Raw genomic sequence first — 24,092 nt, forward strand, 5'->3', positions numbered from 1 at the left:
ACTCTCTTTCTAATAGCTTGATATTGTTTTCTGTCACTTTTTCATCACTGCTTATTCCCTGTATACAGTTTTAATAGATTTAACTATTTATTGAGTCATTTTTGCCATAGGTCCTAACTTAAAGTATCACGCACAGATCCGGCAGGATCTGATTTTCTCATGTGCTGTTTTCTTTTAACACAATATGCAAATTAATTAATGCAAAATTCCTTGAAAATAAATAATCTGTTGGTTTGTTTTTTGACAATTAGATAAATTATAATGTTTTGAGAAGAAATAAGTTAACATTTTACTATGATGAATGTCTCTTATGCTAGTTTATTCTTGGGGACCCTGTCAGTAGTCCCTGTATGTTAAATGTGTTACAGGATGATGGTTTATTGGTTCTTGATAGGGTTTAACCATACATCATGAGATTTATTTTTCCAGTGTGATATACAGTATATGAAAGAATTGTGTGAAACATTTTGAGACCCATTTCTGTTATGACGTTAGACTTTATTTAGCACAGGATGAAAAATTATTCATGAAATGAGTCAATATGTTAAAGGCACATTCAATGAATGATACTGACATCTAGTAAACATGAAATGTAAAAACCATGTCAGTGTAAATATGTAAATCAACTAGGCGATGAGTGTGTTGAATATGCACAGCAAAGGCACTATACTGTATACAGTATAGCCATATTAACTCTTTCCAAATCTCAGATGTTTTGGGATTAATTTTTGTTCATTAAATGTTTCTTGGTGTTTTTGTCTGGTTTAAACAATATGATGAAACACTTTGGAGCAAATATACACACTATTAGTCCAAAACTAGAAGCCAGAATGGCAAATATCTCCACAGCCACAGTAAATTTCCCAGGAGAGCTGACATACGCTGGGATAAAGGTGATCCAGACTGCACAGAATATCAGCATGCTGAAGGTGATAAGCTTGGCTTCATTAAAATTATCAGGTAGTTTCCGGGCTAGGACAGCTAGCACTAGGCAAAAGACAGCCAGAAGGCCTATGTACCCGAGTACAGCCCAGAACCCAATAGCTGAACCCAATGCACACTCCAGGATGATTCTCTCCTTGTATATGGTTAGGTTTTTCTTCGGAAAAGGGGGACTGACTACCAACCAAATAGTACATATTAAAACTTGAATGAATGTGAAAGACACTACAGTCAATCTTTGCTGTGGAGGACCAAACCATTTCATGACATTACTACCTGGGAGTGTAGCTTTGAAGGCCATTAACACTACTATAGTTTTTCCAAGAACACAAGAGATGCAGAGGACAAAGGTGATCCCAAACGCTGTGTGGCGCAGCATGCAGGACCAATCAGAGGGTGCTCCAATGAAAGTTAATGAACATAAGAAACACAGAGTCAGGGAGAAGAGCAGCAGGAAGCTCAGTTCAGAGTTGTTGGCCCTGACAATCGGGGATGTTCTGTGATGAAAGAACACAGCCGCTGTTATAATGGCAAGACAGGCACCACCAAGTGAGAATGCAGCCAGGATGATTCCTAGGACCTCGTCAAAGGAAAGAAACTCTACAGGCTTGGGGAAACAAGTGTCTCTCTGTGAATTAGGCCAGAACTCCTTGGGGCAAGGGAAACAATCAGGAGAATCTGAAAAAAAAGAAAAAAAGATGGGGAAAAGTGCTTTTTGCAGTCATATGATGTTGCATTACAATGGAGAAAAGCATCGGCACACTCAAATGTGTAGAAATATTTTATTTTGTAAACTTCAGGTCAGAGACCTTGCTCAAGTCTGATACCTGATAAACAGTGTTTTTTATGTCTAATTCAGATATGCATAGCAGTTGAAAAAATATGAACAAAATTAGTAAATAAAATACCTGTGACATTGCTAATCTCTCCCTCAGGACAAGGTATACAATCATAACAGCAGATGGGTTTTCCTTTCTGCAGCACTTTACGAGTTCCTGGATGACAGCTGTCACTGCACACTGATACAGGAACCTGGCGAGAATAAACTCACACATATTCAGGTGTACTGTGCAACACAAAGCAAAAAAGGATTTTCAAATCTGCTAGTAAACAATACTCACATGTCAATATGTACGTAAAGTACTTATCTTCTAAGAGAACACTATTTTTATATTAATATATATTGAAACTACTGTAACTTTCGAAGATTACCATTTTTGCACAGAATGAGGACTCTGGATTTTGTCCCACATCGTTTACAATGTAACTATTAGAAATGGATCTCTTTACAGCCAGTTTGGACAGGGGCAACAGGGACCAAGAACACATATTGTATCCTTTGAGATCAAACATTTTGAAATTAAAATATGTTAAATTATTGCTTTTGTGCTCCTTACTTGTGTCCTACCCTCCACCCAGGTGATATTCTTGTTGATACGGAACTCCTGGCCCACTGGCAGTGATGCATCATAGAACCCCACTGTCACCAACTCAATGCTGCCACTCTCACTTTTCTGCCAGTTCACCAGCTCATATGTGGCCACAGGATCCCCGTTGGCATCAAAGGACACATCATAACCGTTTTGGGAAAAATTTACTTTCTTCAGATGAGTAAGAACCTGTGATGATGACATAATATATGACAGTAAGCAAGAAAGAGGTAAATGTGAAATAAAATGAATATTTAATTTAATAAAAAGTACATTATAGTTTTAAATTACCTCTTTGGACTCTATTCTGGTGATTTTGTCACACTGAGTTGTAGAATTTGTGTCCTGACACACTGCATTATGAATGGCATGTGCTATTGCATAAACAGCCTTGTAAACCATGTTAGTGATTCGGAGCTGAGATGTGTCAGTGTACGGGCTCTTGACTGTCTGTATGTCTTCAGTTCCATCACACACAGTCTCGTCCGTGGCCGCACCTAAAAACAAAAAAAGTTTTTTTATAGCTTTGATAATGATATTACATTATGATTCTGTGTTTATTATTAGTTTATTTTATATTTGTCTTATTTCACATACCAAATGTGCCTTGCAGAAACTCATTCATCTATGTATTCATAAAACGTGTTTTTACATTACATTTTAAAGTACTTTGTCCAGACTGTCCATCTTTTTTCTTAGGTGTTTCAGTATGTCTCAGGCCCCGTTAAATCAACCCCTCAATAAAGCTAACTATAAGTAATAATAAGTATACACATAAAACATTATTTTACATTACATTTCACTGTACTATTTTTCCAGAAATGCCTTCTTCATTTCTTTAAATAATGCTGCTCTGTTTATCAGGCCCTGTTTTTTTGTTTTGGTTTTTTTTACCTTCTTTAAACCAACTCATTAACAGAACTCAGTTAACAAATAATTAGTGACATTTGTAAAAGACAATGTCCACAGCTTTTTTTATGATCAATAACTGACCTGATATAAAAAAAACTCTTTCACAGAGATGTGCTTTACATCCACCTCATATTTACTCGATTTTTCATTATCAGTAGATTTCCATCTCAAACAAAAACTGAGGTTGACCTTAAAGTAGCTGCTGACTTTTAACACAGGAAGCTCCGCTCAGACATCAAAACAATAACACACAACGCAAACAACAAGGATCAACTTGTGAATGTCAAATGTGTAAAAAAAAAAAAAATGGCATGTCTCACTTTTCCCCAGCCTGCAGTTGAACACATCCTCCCAGAACCCAGTAAGCAGTGGAGAGGCAGCCACTTCAGAAGGAGAGAGATCCAGCAAGAATTCTCTCAGACCTGGGATGACAGATTTCTGAATGCCAACTCCGATAGTTCCAGCACAGAAGCTGAACCTCAGCATGTCGGGGTTGGTTGCCCAGGCCTCACTGCCTAACCACTGGCGAGGTGGAGAAGGCTCACTTGACAGCTCCTCCAGGAGTAGCCCGATTTCTGCAGCGGCTGCAAATGTCACAATAACCATAGCTGTCGACCTGGAGACACATTATAGTGATATTATACCAATGCAGGAGTCAAAATAGACACATACAAAGATGAGTGATATTTTAGGTTTTGGTCTTACAAATTTTATAACATCAATAATAATTACGAGAGAAATAAACACACTCCTAAAAAATACATTTCCAATTTGCCACTAAGCCAATAAAATAAAATAACTTTTTTGCTGTTTTGTATGCAGAAGGTCAGTGTCAGCACACGGAACAATAAAGCAAAACCAGTAATGTAGAAACCTGCGGACAACATCAGCTACTCTCTGGATCTTGCTACGTGGGTGGGTGCGATAGAAAGATTCAATGTATTCCACACAGATCCCCTCCTTCTCTGCTGCATTCAGGAAAGATGCCATGCCATTATTGCCATAGTCTGAATCCGAATGGATAGCACCTATCCAAGTCCAGCCGAAGTGTTTTACCAGCTTGGCCAGTGCATCAGCCTGGAAATGGTCACTAGGGATGGTTCTGAAGAAACTGGGAAACTGCTGCTTATCGGACAGACATGCACAAGTAGAAAAGTGGCTCACCTGAAAGGAAAAAAAACAGTGTAATCCTTTAATGGGGCTGACAAAGACATAACACAGGACTATATTAAACACATAGTTTGCCAGAAAATCAATATATGTACCAGAGGAATGTTAAAGGGCCCCATGATGCGTGACATACTGATGGACAGTGTGGACCCTGACTCACCGACGATAGCCATCACCACACCAGATTGCGAGCAATTGGCGCCAGTGTAAAACACCGGGTCCAGGCCATTTGAAAGCTGAAATGCCACATGCACTGCCACGGGTATTGAGGCACACGAGTCGTGGATCCGATAACCGAGTTTGATGCCCGGCAGCAGCTTTGTGCTGTTGTTAATCTCTTCAATGGCGAAGATCATTGCACGTGAAAAACGCAGTTTTCGGTAGTCAATGCTGCAGACAGACACTCATGTCACAGTTCAAATTGACATAATAAGGATTAAACACACAGTAACAGAGAATGACAATCAATAGTTATGGACAAAAGTTCATAGTTGCACAGCATCTGTGGACAGTTACCTGAGCACCAAAATTAAAAAACACAGCATCAGATATCAGTTCAACATTTTAAGTCATGGATTAACAGTCAAACAAATCTAACATCTTAATTTATTTTATCCTGTTAAAAAAAAATCAATACAGCTTTGCAACTGATTTGTAAGCACATAATTAAAATAAAACATTTCCAACCCAGCACAGTGTAACATCCTTTTACCAACCATTTTTCCCTCTTACTAACCTCCCTGTGCACTTTAGTGGCTCAGGCATGATGGTGTAGTTATGTTCCGCTGTGTGTTTGTAGTTATGTATGGAGAAAACACCCCCAATGACGTAGTCACCATCCATTGAGAATGCAGGTAGACGAACAGCACCCCGGAGCTTACATTTCACAGATGAGGCCTCAGTGCTGACCCCAGCAACAGTTCTATACCCTGTAAACCCAGTCCTTTGTTTCAGATCATTCCCAGAACCATTAATGGCGAAAGCTAAATTCAGCTCACACAAACCCAGAGACCAAATGAGGCTAGTGAAGAGAGCTGAGATCTCCATTGTTCACGTGTTTGTATGTGGGCATACTGTGTGTTTTCACTGGTTTATATACATTTTAAGCCAGAAGCTCCCCTCCTACTTGTACGTCAGCATACTGTACATCAGGAAGAGGATGTCCTTATCCAAAGGTCTTTGATGAATTATTGGTAGTATTTTGTATGGGTGGCATGAACAATGTTATCTCCCTCCATTTCTATTTCCTCTTGTAAGGTTATTATTGTAAAAAACAGATATCTTCCTAATACCCTCACACCTTTTTTTGATTTTGATTTTGGTTCATATTACATTCAAGTCTAACCAATGCAGACTTTTATTGGGTTGTTTATGTGGTCTAATCCCATCTTCAATAGATCACAAGATTTATTTCCCACTATGACAAAATGTGGAGAGAGAACTCAGTTCCACACATTTTTGTTGTGAAATAAAACAATATTATTAAAAGTCAATTAAAAAAAAAATTGTTATAATGTCATGTCATGCACAGCAATGAATATGTGCTAAACCTCAGATGTCTTAGAATTTATTTTTGTTTATTAAATACTTATTGGCGTTGATGTGCTAATATACACAGTATTAGTCCAAAACTGGAGGCCAGAATGGCAAATAAGCCACAATAAACTTCAAAGGAGAGCTGGGACAGCTAACAAAGGACAGCCAGAAGGCCTATGTACCCAAGTACAGTCCTAAACCCAATGGCTGAGCCTAATGCACACTCCAGGATGACTCTTCTTGAAGCAACCAAACAGTATTTAAACTTGAATGAATATGAAAGACACCACAGTCATCCTTCACTGTGCTGGCCAAAAGCATTTCATAGCATTCATTCATTAGGTGACTCAGGCGGCAGCTTGTAGCTGCAGCTCCCGTCGTGTTTTTTAACTTTGTTTATTTGTTGGTTTCAGTCTTTTCATTAACAGTAGTACTCAACAGTCCATGCATAAACGTTGATACAATGGCTGGACTAAGTTTTGTTACTTTTCTCCACATCCTTCTGTTACTTTTTTTTACTTTTTGTAACAGAGAACTTTGCTGGTAGTAGTTGGGGCATTGTTTACACGCGTGAACACCCGATTGCGCTGTGTAAGCCTGTGCTGCTGCTCGGAAACAGACCTGCGGTCCTGCAGGAGTTGCAGAGGATACGCCGGGGTTGCAGGGCTGGAACCAAACGGTGGGAGAAAAGGAGAAGACACAAGCCAGCGGTCCCAGCAATTATAATGGGAAATGTGAGGTCTTTGGGGAATAAGATGGACGAACTTTTAGTGGGGGTAAAGACCCAGAGGGAATACCGCGAGTTTAGCATTTTTCTTCAGTGAAACTTGGCTGCACTCGCACATCCCAGACAGCAGCATTGAGGTTCCCGGTTACAGATTGGTACGTGGAGACAGAGACTGTTCCAAAAAGCGGAAGAAGAATGGTGGGGCTTGCACTTTATGTGAGTGAGAGGTGGTGCAATCCCAGACATGTCAGTGTGAAGGAACGTCTCTGTACCCCGGACATTGAACTGCTGGCTGTGGGAATGCGCCCGTATTATTTGCCTAGGGAGTTCACGTCCACCATTGTTATTGCTGTCTACATCCCCCCATCAGCTGATGCAGTGGTGGCCATCAATATGTTGACTGCCCTACCAGAGACAATGAAACATTGGATTTATTATATGCTAATGCCATGGACGCATATTACGCCACAGCCCTTCCCCCCCTCGGCAGGTCAGACCACAACCTGGTCATGATGACTCCCAAGTATGTCCCTCTTGTGAGAAGGCAGCCTGTGCACACCAGGACAGTGAGGAGGTGGACACAGAAGACCGCTGAGGCACTGCAGGACTGCTTCGAGTCAACAGACTTGGATGTACTCTGTGAGCCACATGGGGAGGATATCGATAAGATGACCGAATGCATTACAGATTATATTAGATTCTGCGAGGACACCATGATGCCAGCCCGGACCGTTCACTGCTTCTCCAATAACACGCCCTGGATTACCAGTGACCTGAAGGCACTCCTGAACAAGAAGAAGGAGGCTTTCAGGTCGGGAGACAGAGAGGAGCAGAGGAGAGTGCAGCACAAACTGAAAGATGCTGAGGACGTGCAAGGACAACTACAGGAGAAAGCTGGAGGCCAAACTCCAACAGAACAGTGTGAGGGATGTGTTGGCGGGCATGAAGCACATCACAGGGATGAAGAGGAAAGACAGGCAGACATCTGGGAGCCTGGATAAAGCTAACCAGTATAACCAGTTTTTCAACAGATTTAGCTCACCTCCTGCTACCCCTCCGACACTCCCAGCCCCCGACACACTCACACTGTCCCAAATGGCTTGACCCTCCCCCCAGCATTCTCCTGTATAACACCTCTCCAACTGCCCCCTCTCCTTCCCCCCCCACCCCCTCCTCCTCCTCCACTGATGACATCTGCACCAACCCCCGCCCAACGGTGACTACAGGCCAGGTAAAGAGGCAGCTGGAAAAACTGCATCAGCGAAAGGCTGCAGGCCCTGATGGCATCTCACCCAGGATCCTGAAGACCTGTGCCAGCCAGCTGTCCCCTGTACTGGGACATCTGTACAACTGAGCCTGAGTCAGGAGAAAGTCCCGTTGCTGTGGAAGACCTCCTGCTTGGTCCCAGTCCCCAAGAAGTCGAGGCCATCTGACCCGGCAGACTACAGACCAGTCGCCCTAACATCGCATGTGTTAAAGGGCCTGGAGAGACTGAGAAGATGATTCCTAGGATCTTGTCAAAGGAAAGAAACTCTTTCTGTGATGAAAGAACACAGCCGCTGTTATAATGGCAAGACAGGCACCACCAAGTGAGAATGCAGCCAGGATGATACCTAGGACCTCGTCAAAGGAAAGAAACTCTACAGGCTTGGGGAAACAAGTGTCTCTCTTCTGAAAAAAATCAAAAAGAGCTTTTAGTGCTCATTTACTTGATGTTGTGGAAATGCATTGCAAAAAAAAAAAAGAATGTACCTGTAACATTGCTAATCTCTCCCTCAGGGCACGGTATACAGTCATAACAGCAGATGGGTTTTCCTTTCTGCAACACTTTACGAGTTCCTGGAGGACAGCTGTCACTGCACACTGACAGAGGAACCTGGCACATAGGTACAAACACACAGACTTATTCAAGTGTACTGTGCAGCTTTCAGGATTAAAGGATAAGTTCCCATTTTTTCAAGACTTTCTTAGTATGTGTCTAATTTTTGTAATATTACGTAAATGAAAGAAGGCAGTCCTAGAGGTCTGCTTTATGTGGGAGTTAAATGACAAATCCTGATCAAAGATAACTCCAAGATTCCTGACAGTGGTGCTAGAGGCCAAGTTAATACCATCTAGAGTAACTATATCTTTAGACAGTGAGTCTTTAAGGTTTTTGGGGCCAAGAACAAGAATTTCGGTTCATACACAGCACAGCCCATGGCCCCTGCACATCCATACACACCACAACACATGGGCGCTGCACATTCATACACTGCTAAGCCCATGGCCCCTGTACCTCCATCCTCCTACAGATCATTGATATCATCGTAGACATCATTGAGCAGGCTGAAAGGAGCAACAGAGAGAGGCTGGACACAATTGCAGCGGCTCAAATAAGGATAAGCCATAGCTTTGATTTCCTTGTGAGACACATCACCTCTCAGCCACAAGCAAACCATGCCCTGCCTAATGCTTTCACACCAGCACCATCCATGGCCCCCGCACATTCATACACACCACCACCCATGGCCCGCGCACATTCATAAACACCACCACCCATGGACCCCGCACATTCGCGCACACCATCACCCATGGCCCCCGCACATTCATACACAGCACTGCCCATGGCTCCTGCACATCCATACACACCACAACACATGGGCCCTGCACATTCATACACTGCTCAGCCCATGGCCCCTGTACCTCCATCCTCCTACAGATCATTACTAGAAGAGGAACACTCCGATGAGGAAGATGTTGACCTTTTGTCATTGTCAAAGACAAAGTGCCAAGTTTGTTTACATTTTGTTATACAATTTTTGTTCAGTACCTGTCTGCTGTTTAAGCACTTAATTCTTTCTCAACCGCTGGGCAGAGGCCCACACTCTGTTCTGTTAGATAGGTTTGCCCTCGGGTAAACTTGAACTTTCATAAGGTAAGGGACAAGGGGGTAGGCAGGGTCCTCCAAGAGAAAGATAGGTATTGGCTCCTCTTCATCCACTATCTGCTTTTCAAGTGAAGGTATCTTCCCAGTCTTGAAGTAGGTGCTCACTTTGGAATTGGCAAAGACATGCGCATCGTGAACACTTCCAGGCCATGTTATTACCACATCCATGAATCTGTAAGGCAAGCAAACAGCACCTTTTAACTCAAAGTGCTTTACCATTTTTAAAACAAATACAATGACAATAGTGAAACATACATGGGATAGCCTATAGAAAGAGCACAAGAGACCTCAAAAACTTTGATTAGGCCTACCTGTATTTGTGGTCGCACACAGCTTGGACATTCAGGGAGAACCTGGCTTTCCTGTTTATGTAATCCATGGCATTGATGGCTGGCTGTTTTATGTCAATATGTGTCCCTTCTACCGCTCCCAAACATTGGGGCATTCCATGATCGCGCAGAAAGCCGGAAACGAGTTCCTCTGCCTCGGGCACAGTAAATGACAACTGGATGTATTCGGACCGAGGTGGACAGTTATGGCTTTGCACGTTTGTCCGGCGATGACCGACACAGTCGGCCGTGATAAGCCAAAGGCGTTCGCTGTTTTCCTTAGCCATCCCTCGTCGCTTAAATAATAGAAAGTACAAGCTACCGTTTTCAGAACCCCCACAGGTGCTCTCATGTTGGTTATTTCGCCCTCCATGTATGGGCGAAGTTCCTCACTCAAGGCGACAAGCGAGTCTTTGGACATGCGAAAGTTTTCACGCCATGCTCTGTCGTCAACTTCGCCTTGAACAAAGTTGTCCTACCATCGACTGGTTCTTCCGGGTCTTATCCATAGCTGTCTGGTTCGCCCCCGCCGAATTGGTGCATCAAACAATTGCCCTAGGTAATTAATGCGCCTTCTCTGTTCTGTTATATTATCTGTGATTACTTGGTGACTCCTGGATAGATATCAGAGCAGCTAGGGCAACTTGAATGTCCGACTGATGGAAACAATCCGACATGTTTGTTGTTGTTTGCCTGTACTGCACATCTATGTGACGTCAACACGTACGCAACAAGAGCCAGCGTGAGCAGATCACAGCACACTTTTGCGTTGTTAATCCTTTAGACAGAAACGCAACGGTGGAGATTTTTTAAGATTTCCAATCTGGAGGGTGGGTTCATTTTTTTGTGTTTTTAAGCCCCGAAAACGCCGTCACAGTCTAAACGAAAGGCACATCTCATTAAATATTTTATAGGTTTCATCCGGAAGCGTTGTCGTGTAAAGCCAGCCTTAGACTTTATTCATGAAAAACATTTTTGGATAAGGGAATACAATTTGAAAAGGATTCTCAAAAAAATTGTACTGAAATAAAAAACAGAATCTTAAAACAAAAGTAAATATTCTTAACTAGTGGAGAAGAGTTCAGTCAGGACCACTTTTGTCAAGAAGGATTGCCTGTGCCTGTGGCCGGAGGCAACATCCCGGAGGTGGGGAAGGCACTAAGAAAGCATCCCAACTGCTGTTTTGTCAGTTACTTTAATTACAGGACTGGTTCAAGGGTTCTTAGCTGGGTTGAGGCTATAGGCAGATGGTCATCTTCTGCTTAAGATTGTTGACTGGTGTTGATGGCTTTATTTTCTCCCTTCCCTTTTCAAGAGGCGGGTTTGTCCCAGGCTCACTGATTTGGGATGCCCGTCTCCACAATAGCTTAGACCTTCCAGGTTGGGGGGTTTGAAAAAGGCTTGGGTGGTCGGCCTACAGTCACAAATTTCAGGAACAGATTGGGAGAGCGAAAGAAGGAGCTACAAATGGAGCAAGACAGAGCTCGCTGACCTGTGAAATGTCTCATGAGAGCCAGTCGACTACTGACCAGTCCAGTCTCTGGTTGAACCTTTGAATGTACATGGCAGCTTTGGTTTCAGTTCAGCTTTACAGGATGAAAAAAACTTAGCTTATGACATCTCTATATACGGCTAAAGCCACATTAAATTCGGCCAGAGTTAGTATTTTAGAAAGTCCGGGGCCAGTCTTGCAGCAGCCAGAGCAAAGAATGGAACCCTTGTGAGACTGGGAATGCACTTCCCAGCGTTCTCCACGGGAACATGATGCCATCGAAGCGCGCTGTAGTGACAATCACCATCCAGCGTTGCACATGCTGGACCATGCACGGGACCCGCGGTCAACGAGGAGGGAGACGGGCCAACAGCGATCCAGGCCTTGGATCCTGGAGTTCAAGCTGGTAAGCGATGACTGGATGCTGAATCAATGATTGATGGGATTGTTGTTGTCCGGGTCTGCAGAGCTGGCTGCTGGGTTTGGGACTTGTGCTCTTTTGGAGGGCAGAGCAGTGGCCAGAGCTCAGGCTGCAGCAGCAACTATTGAAACTGTTCCTGTACTGCTTGTCTTCAGTGGAGTTCAGATCCTTGTACACACTTCACTTTGTCAGGGCACTCACCTGGCTATTTTCACGGGGTCCCTTGGAGGCATAGAAGGTGACATGGTCGTTGAGGCTTCCAACACCCCTGGCAGGCTCAGCTCTCCAGTGCTCCAGATACATAGCTGCCCAGTGCCACAGAGTCTCAGCTGCCTAGCTCTTTGGCCACGGTGCTGCCAGGCACTACTGAGCTGTCATCTGTTTCTGGTTTCCTGTCTGCGGCCTGGCCGACACCTTCTTCTGGTTCCCTGTCAGCAGTATGGCCGATGCCTGCAACTCGTTCCTCGCCAATGGTCTTGTTTTACTTCATTGGCAGACACCTGTTCCTGGTTCCCCGTCTGTAGACCAGCCAACATCTAGTTGGTTCTTCTGCGGTGGCCCGGCCGACCAGGTTCTGATCCAACAGTCCCTCACAATTACAGACCAATCTCTAAATTGCCCTTAAATTAAAAAATCACTGAAAAAATGGTTACAAAAAAATCTATTAGAAATAGTTGTAGTTAATAACATCCTTAATCCACTTTAATCAGGTATTTTCCAGTTCCATAATACTGAAACTACTCTTCTGAAAATCACTATATTCACAGTCAATGATATTCTTATGAATGCCGATTCAGGCTATCATTCCATTTTAATATTGTTAGACTTGTCCGCCGCCTTTGACACTGTTGTTTTCCCCATACCTTGCAGAGAGATCTTTCAGGGTGATTATTGATGACTATGTCTCATTGTCAGCACATTTGTCATAAGCAACTGGATCGTCAGCACCAAGATCCCTCAGATCGGAGGGGATTCATAATTCTAAGCCCCTTGGTGTTATGTATCATCTGACAGTGCGTATATGGATCCTGTCACTCCAAATCTGCTGCTCATGGGGTGGTGGGATGTTTCCTCCAGCAGTTTATGGCCTAAAGGAGCTTCTGGGGAGATGTAAATGGTGGCATAACCAAACCATTTGGACTCACACACAGTTGTGGACTGACTCACACACAGTTGTGTCCTCTCCTACATGGAAGGCATGGCACATTCCTGAGCCTGTGTGTAGCCCTGTTGTTTTACTTTGCTATTATACTTGGAAGTACATGGTCCTGTACTTCCTTGTGCTCAGTATTGTTGTAGTCATAGTTCGATTATTGTTTTCAAGATTGTCATTTATATGAAAATGTAACTACTGCATAAGCAAACAAATGCTTTATTCTATATCAGTGTTTAGCCAAAAGAGGGCCGCATGAGATTGCTTGATGTATTCTATTTTACCCGTTGTATAGTATGGTGATGTGGAGAGACCAGTATCTTTTATACTTTCAATATTCCTTATCTATGTCACATATATTAATTTATTGTTTGTTGTTTGTTTCCCAGTGTTAAGTGTATATGCTCTGTTGAAAGAGGAATAAAGTCCTGGGCACTGTTATTGGAAGGGCTGTACACAGGTATTCATCAGTCAGTCCCCTGTGCACTCTATACCTCCTACCCTCACACCTTCTTTTGCATTGTTCTAGCTCATGTTACAGTCCAGTCTATTTTCATGACTGTGTAAATCACTCTCTTTCTAATAGCTTGATATTGTTTTCTGTCACTTTGTCATCACTGCTTATTCCCTGTATACAGTTTTAATAGATTTAACTATTTATTTAGTCATTTTGCCATAGGTCCTAACTTAAAGTATCACACACAGATCCGGCAGGAACTGATTTTCTCATGTGCTGTTTTCTTTTTACACAATATGCAAATTAATTAATGCAAAATTCCTTGAAAATAAATAATCTGTTGGTTTGTTTTTTGACAATTAGATAAATTATAATGTTTTGAGAAGAAATAAGTTAACATTTTACTATGATGAATGTCTCTTATGCTAGTTTATTCTCTGGGACCCTGTCAGTAGTCCCCCCCAGTATGTTAAATGTGTTACAGGATGATGGTTTATTGGTTCTTGATAGGGTTTAACCATACATCATGAGATTTATTTTTCCAGTATGATATACAGTATATGAAAGAATTGTGTGAAACATTTTGAGACCCATTTCTGTTATGACGTTAGACTTTATTTAGCACAGGATGAAAAATGATTCATGAAATGAGTCAATATGTTAAAGGCACATTCAATGAATGATACTGACATCTAGAAAACATGAAATGTAAAAACCATGTCAGTGTAAATATGTAAATCAACTAGGCGATGAGTGTGTTGAATATGCACAGTATAGCCATATTAACTCTTTCCAAATCTCAGATGTTTTGGGATTAATTTTTGTTCATTAAATGTTTCTTGGTGTTTTTCTCTGGTTTAAACAATATGATGAAACACTTTGGAGCAAATATACACACTATTAGTCCAAAACTAGAAGCCAGAATGGCAAATATCTCCACAGCCACAGTAAATTTCCCAGGAGAGCTGACATACGCTGGGATAAAGGTGATCCAGACTGCACAGAATATCAGCATGCTGAAGGTGATAAGCTTGGCTTCATTAAAATTATCAGGTAGTTTCCGGGCTAGGACAGCTAGCACTAGGCAAAAGACAGCCAGAAGGCCTATGTACCCGAGTACAGCCCAGAACCCAATAGCTGAACCCAATGCACACTCCAGGATGATTCTCTCCTTGTATATGGTTACGTTTTTCTTCGGAAAAGGGGGACTGACTACCAACCAAATAGTACATATTAAAACTTGAATGAATGTGAAAGACACTACAGTCATTCTTTGCTGTGGAGGACCAAACCATTTCATGACATTACTACCTGGGAGTGTGGCTTTGAAAGCCATTAACACTACTATAGTTTTTCCGAGAACACAAGAGATACAGAGGACAAAGGTGATCCCAAACGCTGTGTGGCGCAGCATGCAGGACCAATCAGAGGGTGCTCCAATGAAAGTTAATGAACATAAGAAACACAGAGTCAGGGAGAAGAGCAGCAGGAAGCTCAGTTCAGAGTTGTTGGCCCTGACAATCGGGGATGTCCTGTGATGAAAGAACACAGCTGCTGTTACAATGGCAAGACAGGCACCACCAAGTGAGAATGCAGCCAGGATGATTCCTAGGACCTCGTCAAAGGAAAGAAACTCTACAGGCTTGGGGAAACAAGCGTCTCTCTGTGAATTAGGCCAGAACTCCTTGGGGCAAGGGAAACAATCTGGAGAATCTGAGAAAAAAAGAAAAAAAAGACGGGGAAAAAGTGCTTTTTGCAGTCATATGATGTTGCATTACAATGGAGAAAAGCATCAGCACACTCAAATGTGTAGAAATATTTGATTTTGTAAACTTCATGTGAACAAAATTAGTAAATAAAATACCTGTAAGATTGCTAATCTCTCCCTCAGGACATGGTATACAATCATAGCAGCAGATGGGTTTTCCTTTCTGCAGCACTTTACGAGTTCCTGGATGACAGCTGTCACTGCACACTGATACAGGAACCTGGCGAGAATAAACTCACACATATTCAGGTGTACTGTGCAACACAAAGCAAAAAAGGATTTTCAAATCTGCTAGTAAACAATACTCACATGTCAATATGTACGTAAAGTAGTTAACTTCTAAGAGAACACTTTTTTTATATTAATATATATTGAAACTATTGTAACTTTCGAAGATTACCATTTTTGCACAGAATGAGGACTCTGGATTTTGTCCCACATCGTTTACAATGTAACTATTAGAAATGGATCTCTTTAGAGCCAGTTTGGACAGGGGCAACAGGGACCAAAAACACATATTGTATCCTTTGAGATCAAACATTTTGAAATTAAAATGTTAAATTATTGCTTTTGTGCTCCTTACTTGTGTCCTACCCTCCACCCAGGTGATATTCTTGTTGATACGGAACTCCTGGCCCACTGGCAGGGATGCATCATAGAACCCCACTGTCACCAACTCAATGCTGCCACTCTCACTTTTCTGCCAGTTCACCAACTCATATGTGGCCACAGGATCCCCGTTGGCATCAAAGGACACATCATAACCGTTTTGGGAAAAATTGACTTTCTTCAGATGAGTAAGAACCTGTGATGATGACATAAAGTATGACAGTAAGCAAGAAAGAGGTAAATGTGAAATAAAATGAATATTTAATTTAATAAAAAGTACATTATAGTTTTAAATTACCTCTTTGGACTCTATTCTGGTGATTTTGTCACACTGAGTTGTAGAATTTGTGTCCTCACACACTGCATTATGAATGGCATGTGCTATTGCATAAACAGCCTTGTAAACCATGTTAGTGATTCGGAGCTGAGATGTGTCAGTGTACGGGCTCTTGACTGTCTGTATGTCTTCAGTTCCATCACACACAGTCTCGTCCGTGGCCGCACCTAAAAACAAAAAAAGTTTTTTTATAGCTTTGATAATGATATTACATTATGATTCTGTGTTTATTATTAGTTTATTTTATGTTTGTCTTATTTCACATACCAAATGTGCCTTGCAGAAACTCATTCATCTATGTATTCATAAAACGTGTTTTTACATTACATTTTAAAGTACTGTGTCCAGACTGTCCATCTTTTTTCTTAGGTGTTTCAGTATGTCTCAGGCCCCGTTAAATCAACCCCTCAATAAAGCTAACTATAAGTAATAATAAGTATACACATAAAACATTATTTTACATTACATTTCACTGTACTATTTTTCCAGAAATGCTGCTCTGTTTATCAGGCCCTGTTTTTTTGTTTTGGTTTTTTTTACCTTCTTTAAACCAACTCATTAACAGAACTCAGTTAACAAATAATTAGTGACATTTGTAAAAGACAATGTCCACAGCTTTTTTTATGATCAATAACTGACCTGATATAAAAAAAACTCTTTCACAGAGATGTGCTTTACATCCACCTCATATTTACTCGATTTTTCATTATCAGTAGATTTCCATCTCAAACAAAATCTGAGGTTGACGTTAAAGTAGCTGCTGACTTTTAACACAGGAAGCTCTGCTCAGACATCAAAACAATAACACACAACGCAAACAACAAGGATCATCTTGTGAATGTCAAATGTGTAAAAAAAAAAAAAAAAGGCATGTCTCACTTTTCCCCAGCCTGCAGTTGAACACATCCTCCCAGAACCCAGTAAGCAGTGGAGAGGCAGCCACTTCAGAAGGAGAGAGATCCAGCAAGAATTCTCTCAGACCTGGGATGACAGATTTCTGAATGCCAACTCCGATAGTTCCAGCACAGAAGCTGAACCTCAGCATGTCGGGGTTGGTTGCCCAGGCCTCACTGCCTAACCACTGGCGAGGTGGAGAAGGCTCACTTGACAGCTCCTCCAGGAGTAGCCCGATTTCTGCAGCGGCTGCAAAGGCCACAATAACCATAGCTGTCGACCTGGAGACACATTATAGTTATATTATACCAATGCAGGAGTCAAAATAGACACATAGAAAGATGAGTGATATTTTAGGTTTTGGTCTTACAAATTTTATAACATCAATAATAATTATGAGAGAAATAAACACACTCCTAAAAAAATACATTTCCAATTTGCCACTAAGCCAATAAAATAAAATAACTTTTTTGCTGTTTTGTATGCAGAAGGTCAGTGTCAGCACACGGAACAATAAAGCAAAACCAGTAATGTAGAAACCTGCGGACAACATCAGCTACTCTCTGGATCTTGCTACGTGGGTGGGTGCGATAGAAAGATTCAATGTATTCCACACAGATCCCCTCCTTCTCTGCTGCATTCAGGAAAGATGCCATGCCATTATTTCCATAGTCTGAATCCGAATGGATAGCACCTATCCAAGTCCAGCCGAAGTGTTTTACCAGCTTGGCCAGCGCATCAGCCTGGAAATGGTCACTAGGGATGGTTCTGAAGAAACTGGGAAACTGCTGCTTATCGGACAGACATGCACAAGTAGAAAAGTGGCTCACCTGAAAGGAAAAAAAACAGTGTAATCCTTTAATGGGGCTGACAAAGACATAACACAGGACTATATTAAACACAAAGTTTGCCAGAAATTCAATATATGTACCAGAGGAATGTTAAAGGGCCCCATGATGCGTGACATACTGATGGACAGTGTGGACCCTGACTCACCGACGATAGCCATCACCACACCAGATTGCGAGCAATTGGCGCCAGTGTAGAACACCGGGTCCAGGCCATTTGAAAGCTGAAATGCCCCATGCACTGCCACGGGTATTGAGGCACACGAGTCGTGGATCCGATAGCCGAGTTTGATGCCCGGCAGCAGCTTTGTGCTGTTGTTAATCTCTTCAATGGCAAAGATCATTGCACGTGAAAAGCGCAGTTTTCGGTAGTCAATGCTGCAGACAGACACTCATGTCACAGTTCAAATTGACATAATAAGGATTAAACACACAGTAACAGAGAATGACAATCAATAGTCATGGAAAAGTTCATAGTTGCACAGCATCTGTGGACAGTTACCTGAGCACCAAAATTAAAAAACACAGCATCAGATATCAGTTCAACATTTTAAGTCATGGATTAACAGTCAAACAAATCTAACATCTTAATTTATTTTATCCTGTTAAAAAAATCAATACAGCTTTGCAACTGAATTGTAAGCACATAATTAAAATAAAACATTTCCAACCCAGCACAGTGTAACATCCTTTTACCAACCATTTTTCCCTCTTACTAACCTCCCTGTGCACTTTAGTGGCTCAGGCATGATGGTGTAGTTATGTTCCGCTGTGTGTTTGTAGTTATGTATGGAGAAAACACCCCCAATGACGTAGTCACCATCCATTGAGAATGCAGGTAGACGAACAGCACCCCGGAGCTTACATTTCACAGATGAGGCCTCAGTGCTGACCCCAGCAACAGTTCTATACTCTGTAAACCCAGTCCTTTGTTTCAGATCATTCCCAGAACCATTAATGGCGAAAGCTAAATTCAGCTCACACAAACCCAGAGACCAAATGAGGCTAGTGAAGAGAGCTGAGATCTCCATTGTTCACGTGTTTGTATGTGGGCATACTGTGTGTTTTCACTGGTTTATGTACATTTTAAGCCAGAAGCTCCCCTCCTACTTGTACGTCAGCATACTGTACATCAGGAAGAGGATGTCCTTATCCAAAGGTCTTTGATGAATTATTGGTAGTATTTTGTATGGGTGGCATGTACAATGTTATCTCCCTCCATTTCTATTTCCTCTTGTAAGGTTATTATTGTAAAAAACAGATATCCCAATACCCTCACACCTTTTTTTGATTTTGATTTTGGTTCATATTACATTCAAGTCTAACCAATGCAGACTTTTATTGGGTTGTTTATGTGGTCTAATCCCATCTTAAATAAATCACAAGATTTATTTCCCACTATGACAAAATGTGGAGAGAGAACTCAGTTCCACAGATTTTTGTTTAAAAGTCAATAAAAAAAAAAATAATAATAATAATGTCATGTCATGCACAGCAATGAGTATGTGCTAAACCTCAGATGTCTTAGAATTTATTTTTGTTTATTAAATACTTATTGGCGTTGATGTGCCAATATACACAGTATTAGTCCAAAACTGGAGGCCAGAATGGCAAATAAGCCACAATAAACTTCAGAGGAGAGCTGATATATGCTGAGATAAAGGTGATCCAGACTGCACAGAATATCAGCATGCTGAATGTGATAAGCTTGGCTTCATTCAAATTAGCAGGTAGTTTCCGGGCTGGGACAGCTAACAAAGGACAGCCAGAAGGCCTATGTACCCAAGTACAGCCCTAAACCCAATGGCTGAGCCTAATGCACACTCCAGGATGACTCTTCTTGAAGCAACCAAACAGTATTTAAACTTGAATGAATGTGAAAGACACCACAGTCATCCTTTACTGTGCTGGCCAAAAGCATTTCATAGCATTCATTCATTAGGTGACTCAGGCGGCAGCTTGTAGCTGCAGCTCCCGTCGTGTTTTTTAACTTTGTTTATTTGTTGGTTTCAGTCTTTTCGTTAACAGTAGTACTCAACAGTCCATGCATAAACGTTGAGACAATGGCTGGACTAAGTTTTGTTACTTTTCTCCACATTCTTCTGTTACTTTTTTTTACTTTTTGTTACAGAGAGCTTTGCCGGTAGTAGTTGGGGCATTGTTTACACGCGTGAACACCCGATTGCGCTGTGTAAGCCTGTGCTGCTGCTTGGAGACAGACCTGCGGTCCTGAAGGAGTTACGGAGGATACGCCGGGGTTGCAGGGCTGGAACCAAACGGAGGGAGAAAAGGAGAAGACACAAGCCAGCGGTCCCAGCAATTATAATGGGAAACGTGAGGTCTATGGGGAATAAGATGGACGAACTTTTAGCGCTGGTGAAGACCCAGAGGGAATACCGCGAGTGTAGCATTTTGCTTCAGTGAAACTTGGCTGCACTGGCACATCCCAGACAGCAGCATTGAGGTTCCCGGTTACAGTTTGGTACGTGGAGACAGAGACTGTTCCAAAAGTCAGGAGAAGAATGGTGGGGCTTTCACTTTATGTGAGTGAGAGGTGGTACAATCCCAGACATGTCAGTGTGAAGGAACGTCTCTGTACCCCGGACATTGAACTGCTGGCTGTGGGAATGCGCCCGTATAGTTTGCCTAGGGAGTTCACGTCCACCATTTTTATTGCTGTCTACATCCCCCCATCAGCTGATGCAGTGGTGGCCTGTGAAGTCATCAGCTCCGCCACCGCTAAACTGCAGACTTTCAATCATGCCTCACTGAACAATACTTTAAATAACTTCCATCAATATGTTGACTGCCCCACCAGACACAGTAAAACATTGGATTTATTATATGCTAATGCCATGGACGCATATTACGCCACAGCCCTTCCCCCCCTCGGCAGGTCAGACCACAACCTGGTCATGATGACTCCCAAGTATGTCCCTCTTGTGAGAAGGCAGCCTGTGCACTTACAACTTACTACAATTAGGGCCTGTCCTCACGAGGACGTTTTTCTCGAATTGGGATAAATACTTTACTTTATCGGCCTCGCGTCCAGACAGATACGGTGTTTTTGGGGTGTGAAAACGTTATTTTTTAAAAACGGGTCCCAGAGTGGGAAAATCTGAAAACGCCGGATTGCCCGGAGTCATCTGGACGGCAATAACGGATTTTTTCCGAAACGATGACGTATTAGCCCTGCCTCTTAAGCCTTTAACCTCAACCGCCGCCGCTAGACGCGTCATAACAACAACAATGGCGGAGTACTACTACTTGTTTGTAAACAGCGCATGCTCCATGGTTTCTCTTCCGGTTTTAGTATATTGGTGTGGCGGCGTCACAGCACCACATACAGGTCATTTCAGTGAATCCGTGTGGACGCAGATATTTCTGGAAACTACGCCATGTTTACGGAGATTTTTTTCGAAACGACATCATATTGGGTGAGGCCGCGTATTCGTGTGGACAGGCCCTTAGACCGCTTATTTATACATTTTTTATATTGCATTTTATATTGCTTTTTTTGATATGTCTGTGTGTTGTTACTGTGTGTAATGCTGCTGCTACACTGCAATTTCCCAGCTTGGGATCTATCTATCTATCTATCTATCTATTAACACTACTATAGTTTTTTTTTGTTGGCCATGACAATCAGGGATGTCTTGTTATAATGGTAAGACAGGCACCACCAACTGAGAAGATGATTCCTAGGATCTCGTCAAAGGAAAGAAACTCTACAGGCTTGGTGTAACAAGTGTCTCTCTCTGCATTAGGCCACAACTCCTTGGGGCAAGGGAAGCCAACGGGGGAATCTTTAAAAGTAAATCAAAAAAGGCTTTTAGCATTTATATGTTTGATGTTGTAGATATACATTAGACAAAAAATTACTTGTAGTATTGCTAATCTCTCTCAGGACAGCAGCTGTCAGTGAACACTGACAGGCACCTGGAATGTGGATAAATACAAACTGACACATAGTCTAGCTATGCATCTCTTCAGATTAAAGGATGTGTTACTAGGCCCTGTAACTATGTATCATGTTCATACTGGCTTTGTAGATCTCCTAAAGCCATTTCAATGTAATGCTGGGGAACAAAATCAATAGAGCTCATTATGAGTAAAGTGAGTATGAGTAACAGTTCTCCGTTGGAAAGAGCCTGCAGATACAGTGGGAGCAATAATTATTTGATCCCTTGCTGATTTTATAGGTTTGCCCAATTACAAAGAATGAAACTGTGTCTAATTTTAATCATAGGTACATTTTAACATTGACAGACAGAATATCACAAACAAATCCAGAATAACAACATCGTACAAATTTTATATATTTATTATCATATTTTCTCATGAAATAAGTATTTGATCCATAGAACAATAGGACTTAATACCTGGTGGAGAAACCTTTGTTGGCAAGCACAGAGGTCAGATGTTTGTTGTAGTTTTTCACCAGGTTTGCACAGATCTTGGGAGGGATTTTGGTCCACTCCTCTTTGCAGATCCTCTCCAAATCCTTAAGGTTCCGAGGCTGTTGCTTGGCAACTCGAAGCTTCAGCTCCCTCCACAGATTTTCGATGGGATTTAGGTCTGGAGTCTGGCTAGGCCACTCCAGGACCTTAATACGCTTCTTTTTAAGCCACTCCTTTGTTGCCTTGGCCATATGTTTTGGGTCATTGTCATGTTGGAAGACCCGTCCACAACCCATTTTCAGTGCTTTCACTGAGGGAAGGAGGTTGTCGCCCAAAATTTCCCAGTACATGGCCCCATTCATCCTCCCTTTGATACGGTGAAGTCGACCTGTCCCCTTAGCTGAGAAACACTCCGAAAGCATAAGGTTTCCACCTCCATGCTTCACAGTGGGGATGGTGTTCTTGGGGTTCTACTCAGCATTTCTCTTCCTCCAAACACGGCGAGTCGAGTTGATGCCAAATAGCTCTATTTTGGTCTCATCTCACCACATCACCTTCTCCCAAGCCTCCTCCGGATCATCCAGGTGTTCTTTGGCAAACTTCAGACGGGCCTGTACATGTGCTTTCTTCAGCAGAGGAACCTTGCGCACGCATCAGGATTTTTATCCTTCACAGTGTAGTGTGTTACCGATGATTCTCTTCGTGACTGTGGTCCCAACTGCCTTCAGGTCATTAACAAACATTATCATGAAGCTCCTCCTGTGTAGTACTGGGCTGATACCTGACCTTTCTCATGATCACTGTTATCCCACAAGGTGAGATCTTGCATGGAGCCCCAGACCAAGGGAGATTGGCGATGCCTTTGTGTTTCTTCCATTTTCTAATAATTGCTCCAACAGTTGTTAACTTCTCACCAAGCTGCTTGCTTATTTTCTTGCAGCCCATCCCAGCCTTGTGTAGGTCTACAATTTTGTCCCTGATGTCCTTAGACAGCTCCTTTGTCTTGTCAATGGTGGAAACGTTGGAATGTGATTGATTGTGTGGACAGGTGTCTTTTATACAGCTACATAACGATGTAATGAGTTGACACAGGTGTTTTGGGTAATGAGTTGAGATTAGGAATGCTTCTTAATGGACAAACAACTGGTCTGTGGGAGCCAGAATTATTGCTGGTTTGTAGGGGATCAAATACTTATTTCTTAAGAAAATATGATAATCAATCATAATAAAATAATAATAAAATGTGTACGATATTGTTATTCTGGATTTGTTTGTGATGTTCTGTCTCTCAATGTTAAAATGTACCTATGATTAAAATTATACACAGTTAAATTCTTTGTAAGTGGGCAAACCTACAAAATCATCAAGGGATCAAATAATTATTGCTCCCACTGTAGGTGTGTGTGTCTGAGAAACACACATATCTTGTGTGCGTCAGATTAGGCTGAACACAAAATGGGGCTTCGGCAGTCAGGCAAATCAAGTGGTTATCTTCCAAACCGGCAGTGTTTTTAGCACAAATTGCCTCTTTTTATACTTATCCCTCTGCTGCAACTCAGCAAGGCCACATTTTTTCACACAAAAAATACTATGAGTGTGGAAGAGACCCTCTTATTTGTCTATCTTAGACAGCTGAGGTAGCACAGAACACCGAATGAGGACTGTGGATTTTGTTCCATGTGTCGTACACTGGAATTTTATCGGGAGTGGAGCTCTACATAGCCTGTATGGACATAGG

General features: G+C 42.0%; 2 protein-coding genes across 2 annotated transcripts; both read right to left on the reverse strand.

Moving 5' to 3' along the window:
• Positions 1-477: 477 nt before the first annotated feature.
• On the reverse strand, positions 478-5,534 carry LOC127361892 (extracellular calcium-sensing receptor-like). The gene is made up of 8 exons (XM_051396971.1): positions 5,191-5,534; positions 4,550-4,844; positions 4,159-4,448; positions 3,605-3,900; positions 2,664-2,869; positions 2,340-2,561; positions 1,851-1,974; positions 478-1,620 (listed from the first exon to the last, which is right to left on the reverse strand). The coding sequence occupies exons 1-8, from the start codon at positions 5,499-5,501 to the stop codon at positions 722-724; spliced, it is 2,643 nt and encodes an 880-aa protein (XP_051252931.1). The 5' UTR covers positions 5,502-5,534; the 3' UTR covers positions 478-721.
• An 8,557-nt stretch (positions 5,535-14,091) lies between these two features.
• On the reverse strand, positions 14,092-18,999 carry LOC127361894 (extracellular calcium-sensing receptor-like). The gene is made up of 8 exons (XM_051396972.1): positions 18,675-18,999; positions 18,038-18,332; positions 17,647-17,936; positions 17,092-17,387; positions 16,174-16,379; positions 15,850-16,071; positions 15,363-15,486; positions 14,092-15,211 (listed from the first exon to the last, which is right to left on the reverse strand). The coding sequence occupies exons 1-8, from the start codon at positions 18,983-18,985 to the stop codon at positions 14,313-14,315; spliced, it is 2,643 nt and encodes an 880-aa protein (XP_051252932.1). The 5' UTR covers positions 18,986-18,999; the 3' UTR covers positions 14,092-14,312.
• Positions 19,000-24,092: the final 5,093 nt, after the last annotated feature.

This window comes from Dicentrarchus labrax, unplaced genomic scaffold, assembly GCF_905237075.1.
Source record: "Dicentrarchus labrax unplaced genomic scaffold, dlabrax2021, whole genome shotgun sequence".
NCBI classification, from domain to species: domain Eukaryota; kingdom Metazoa; phylum Chordata; class Actinopteri; family Moronidae; genus Dicentrarchus; species Dicentrarchus labrax.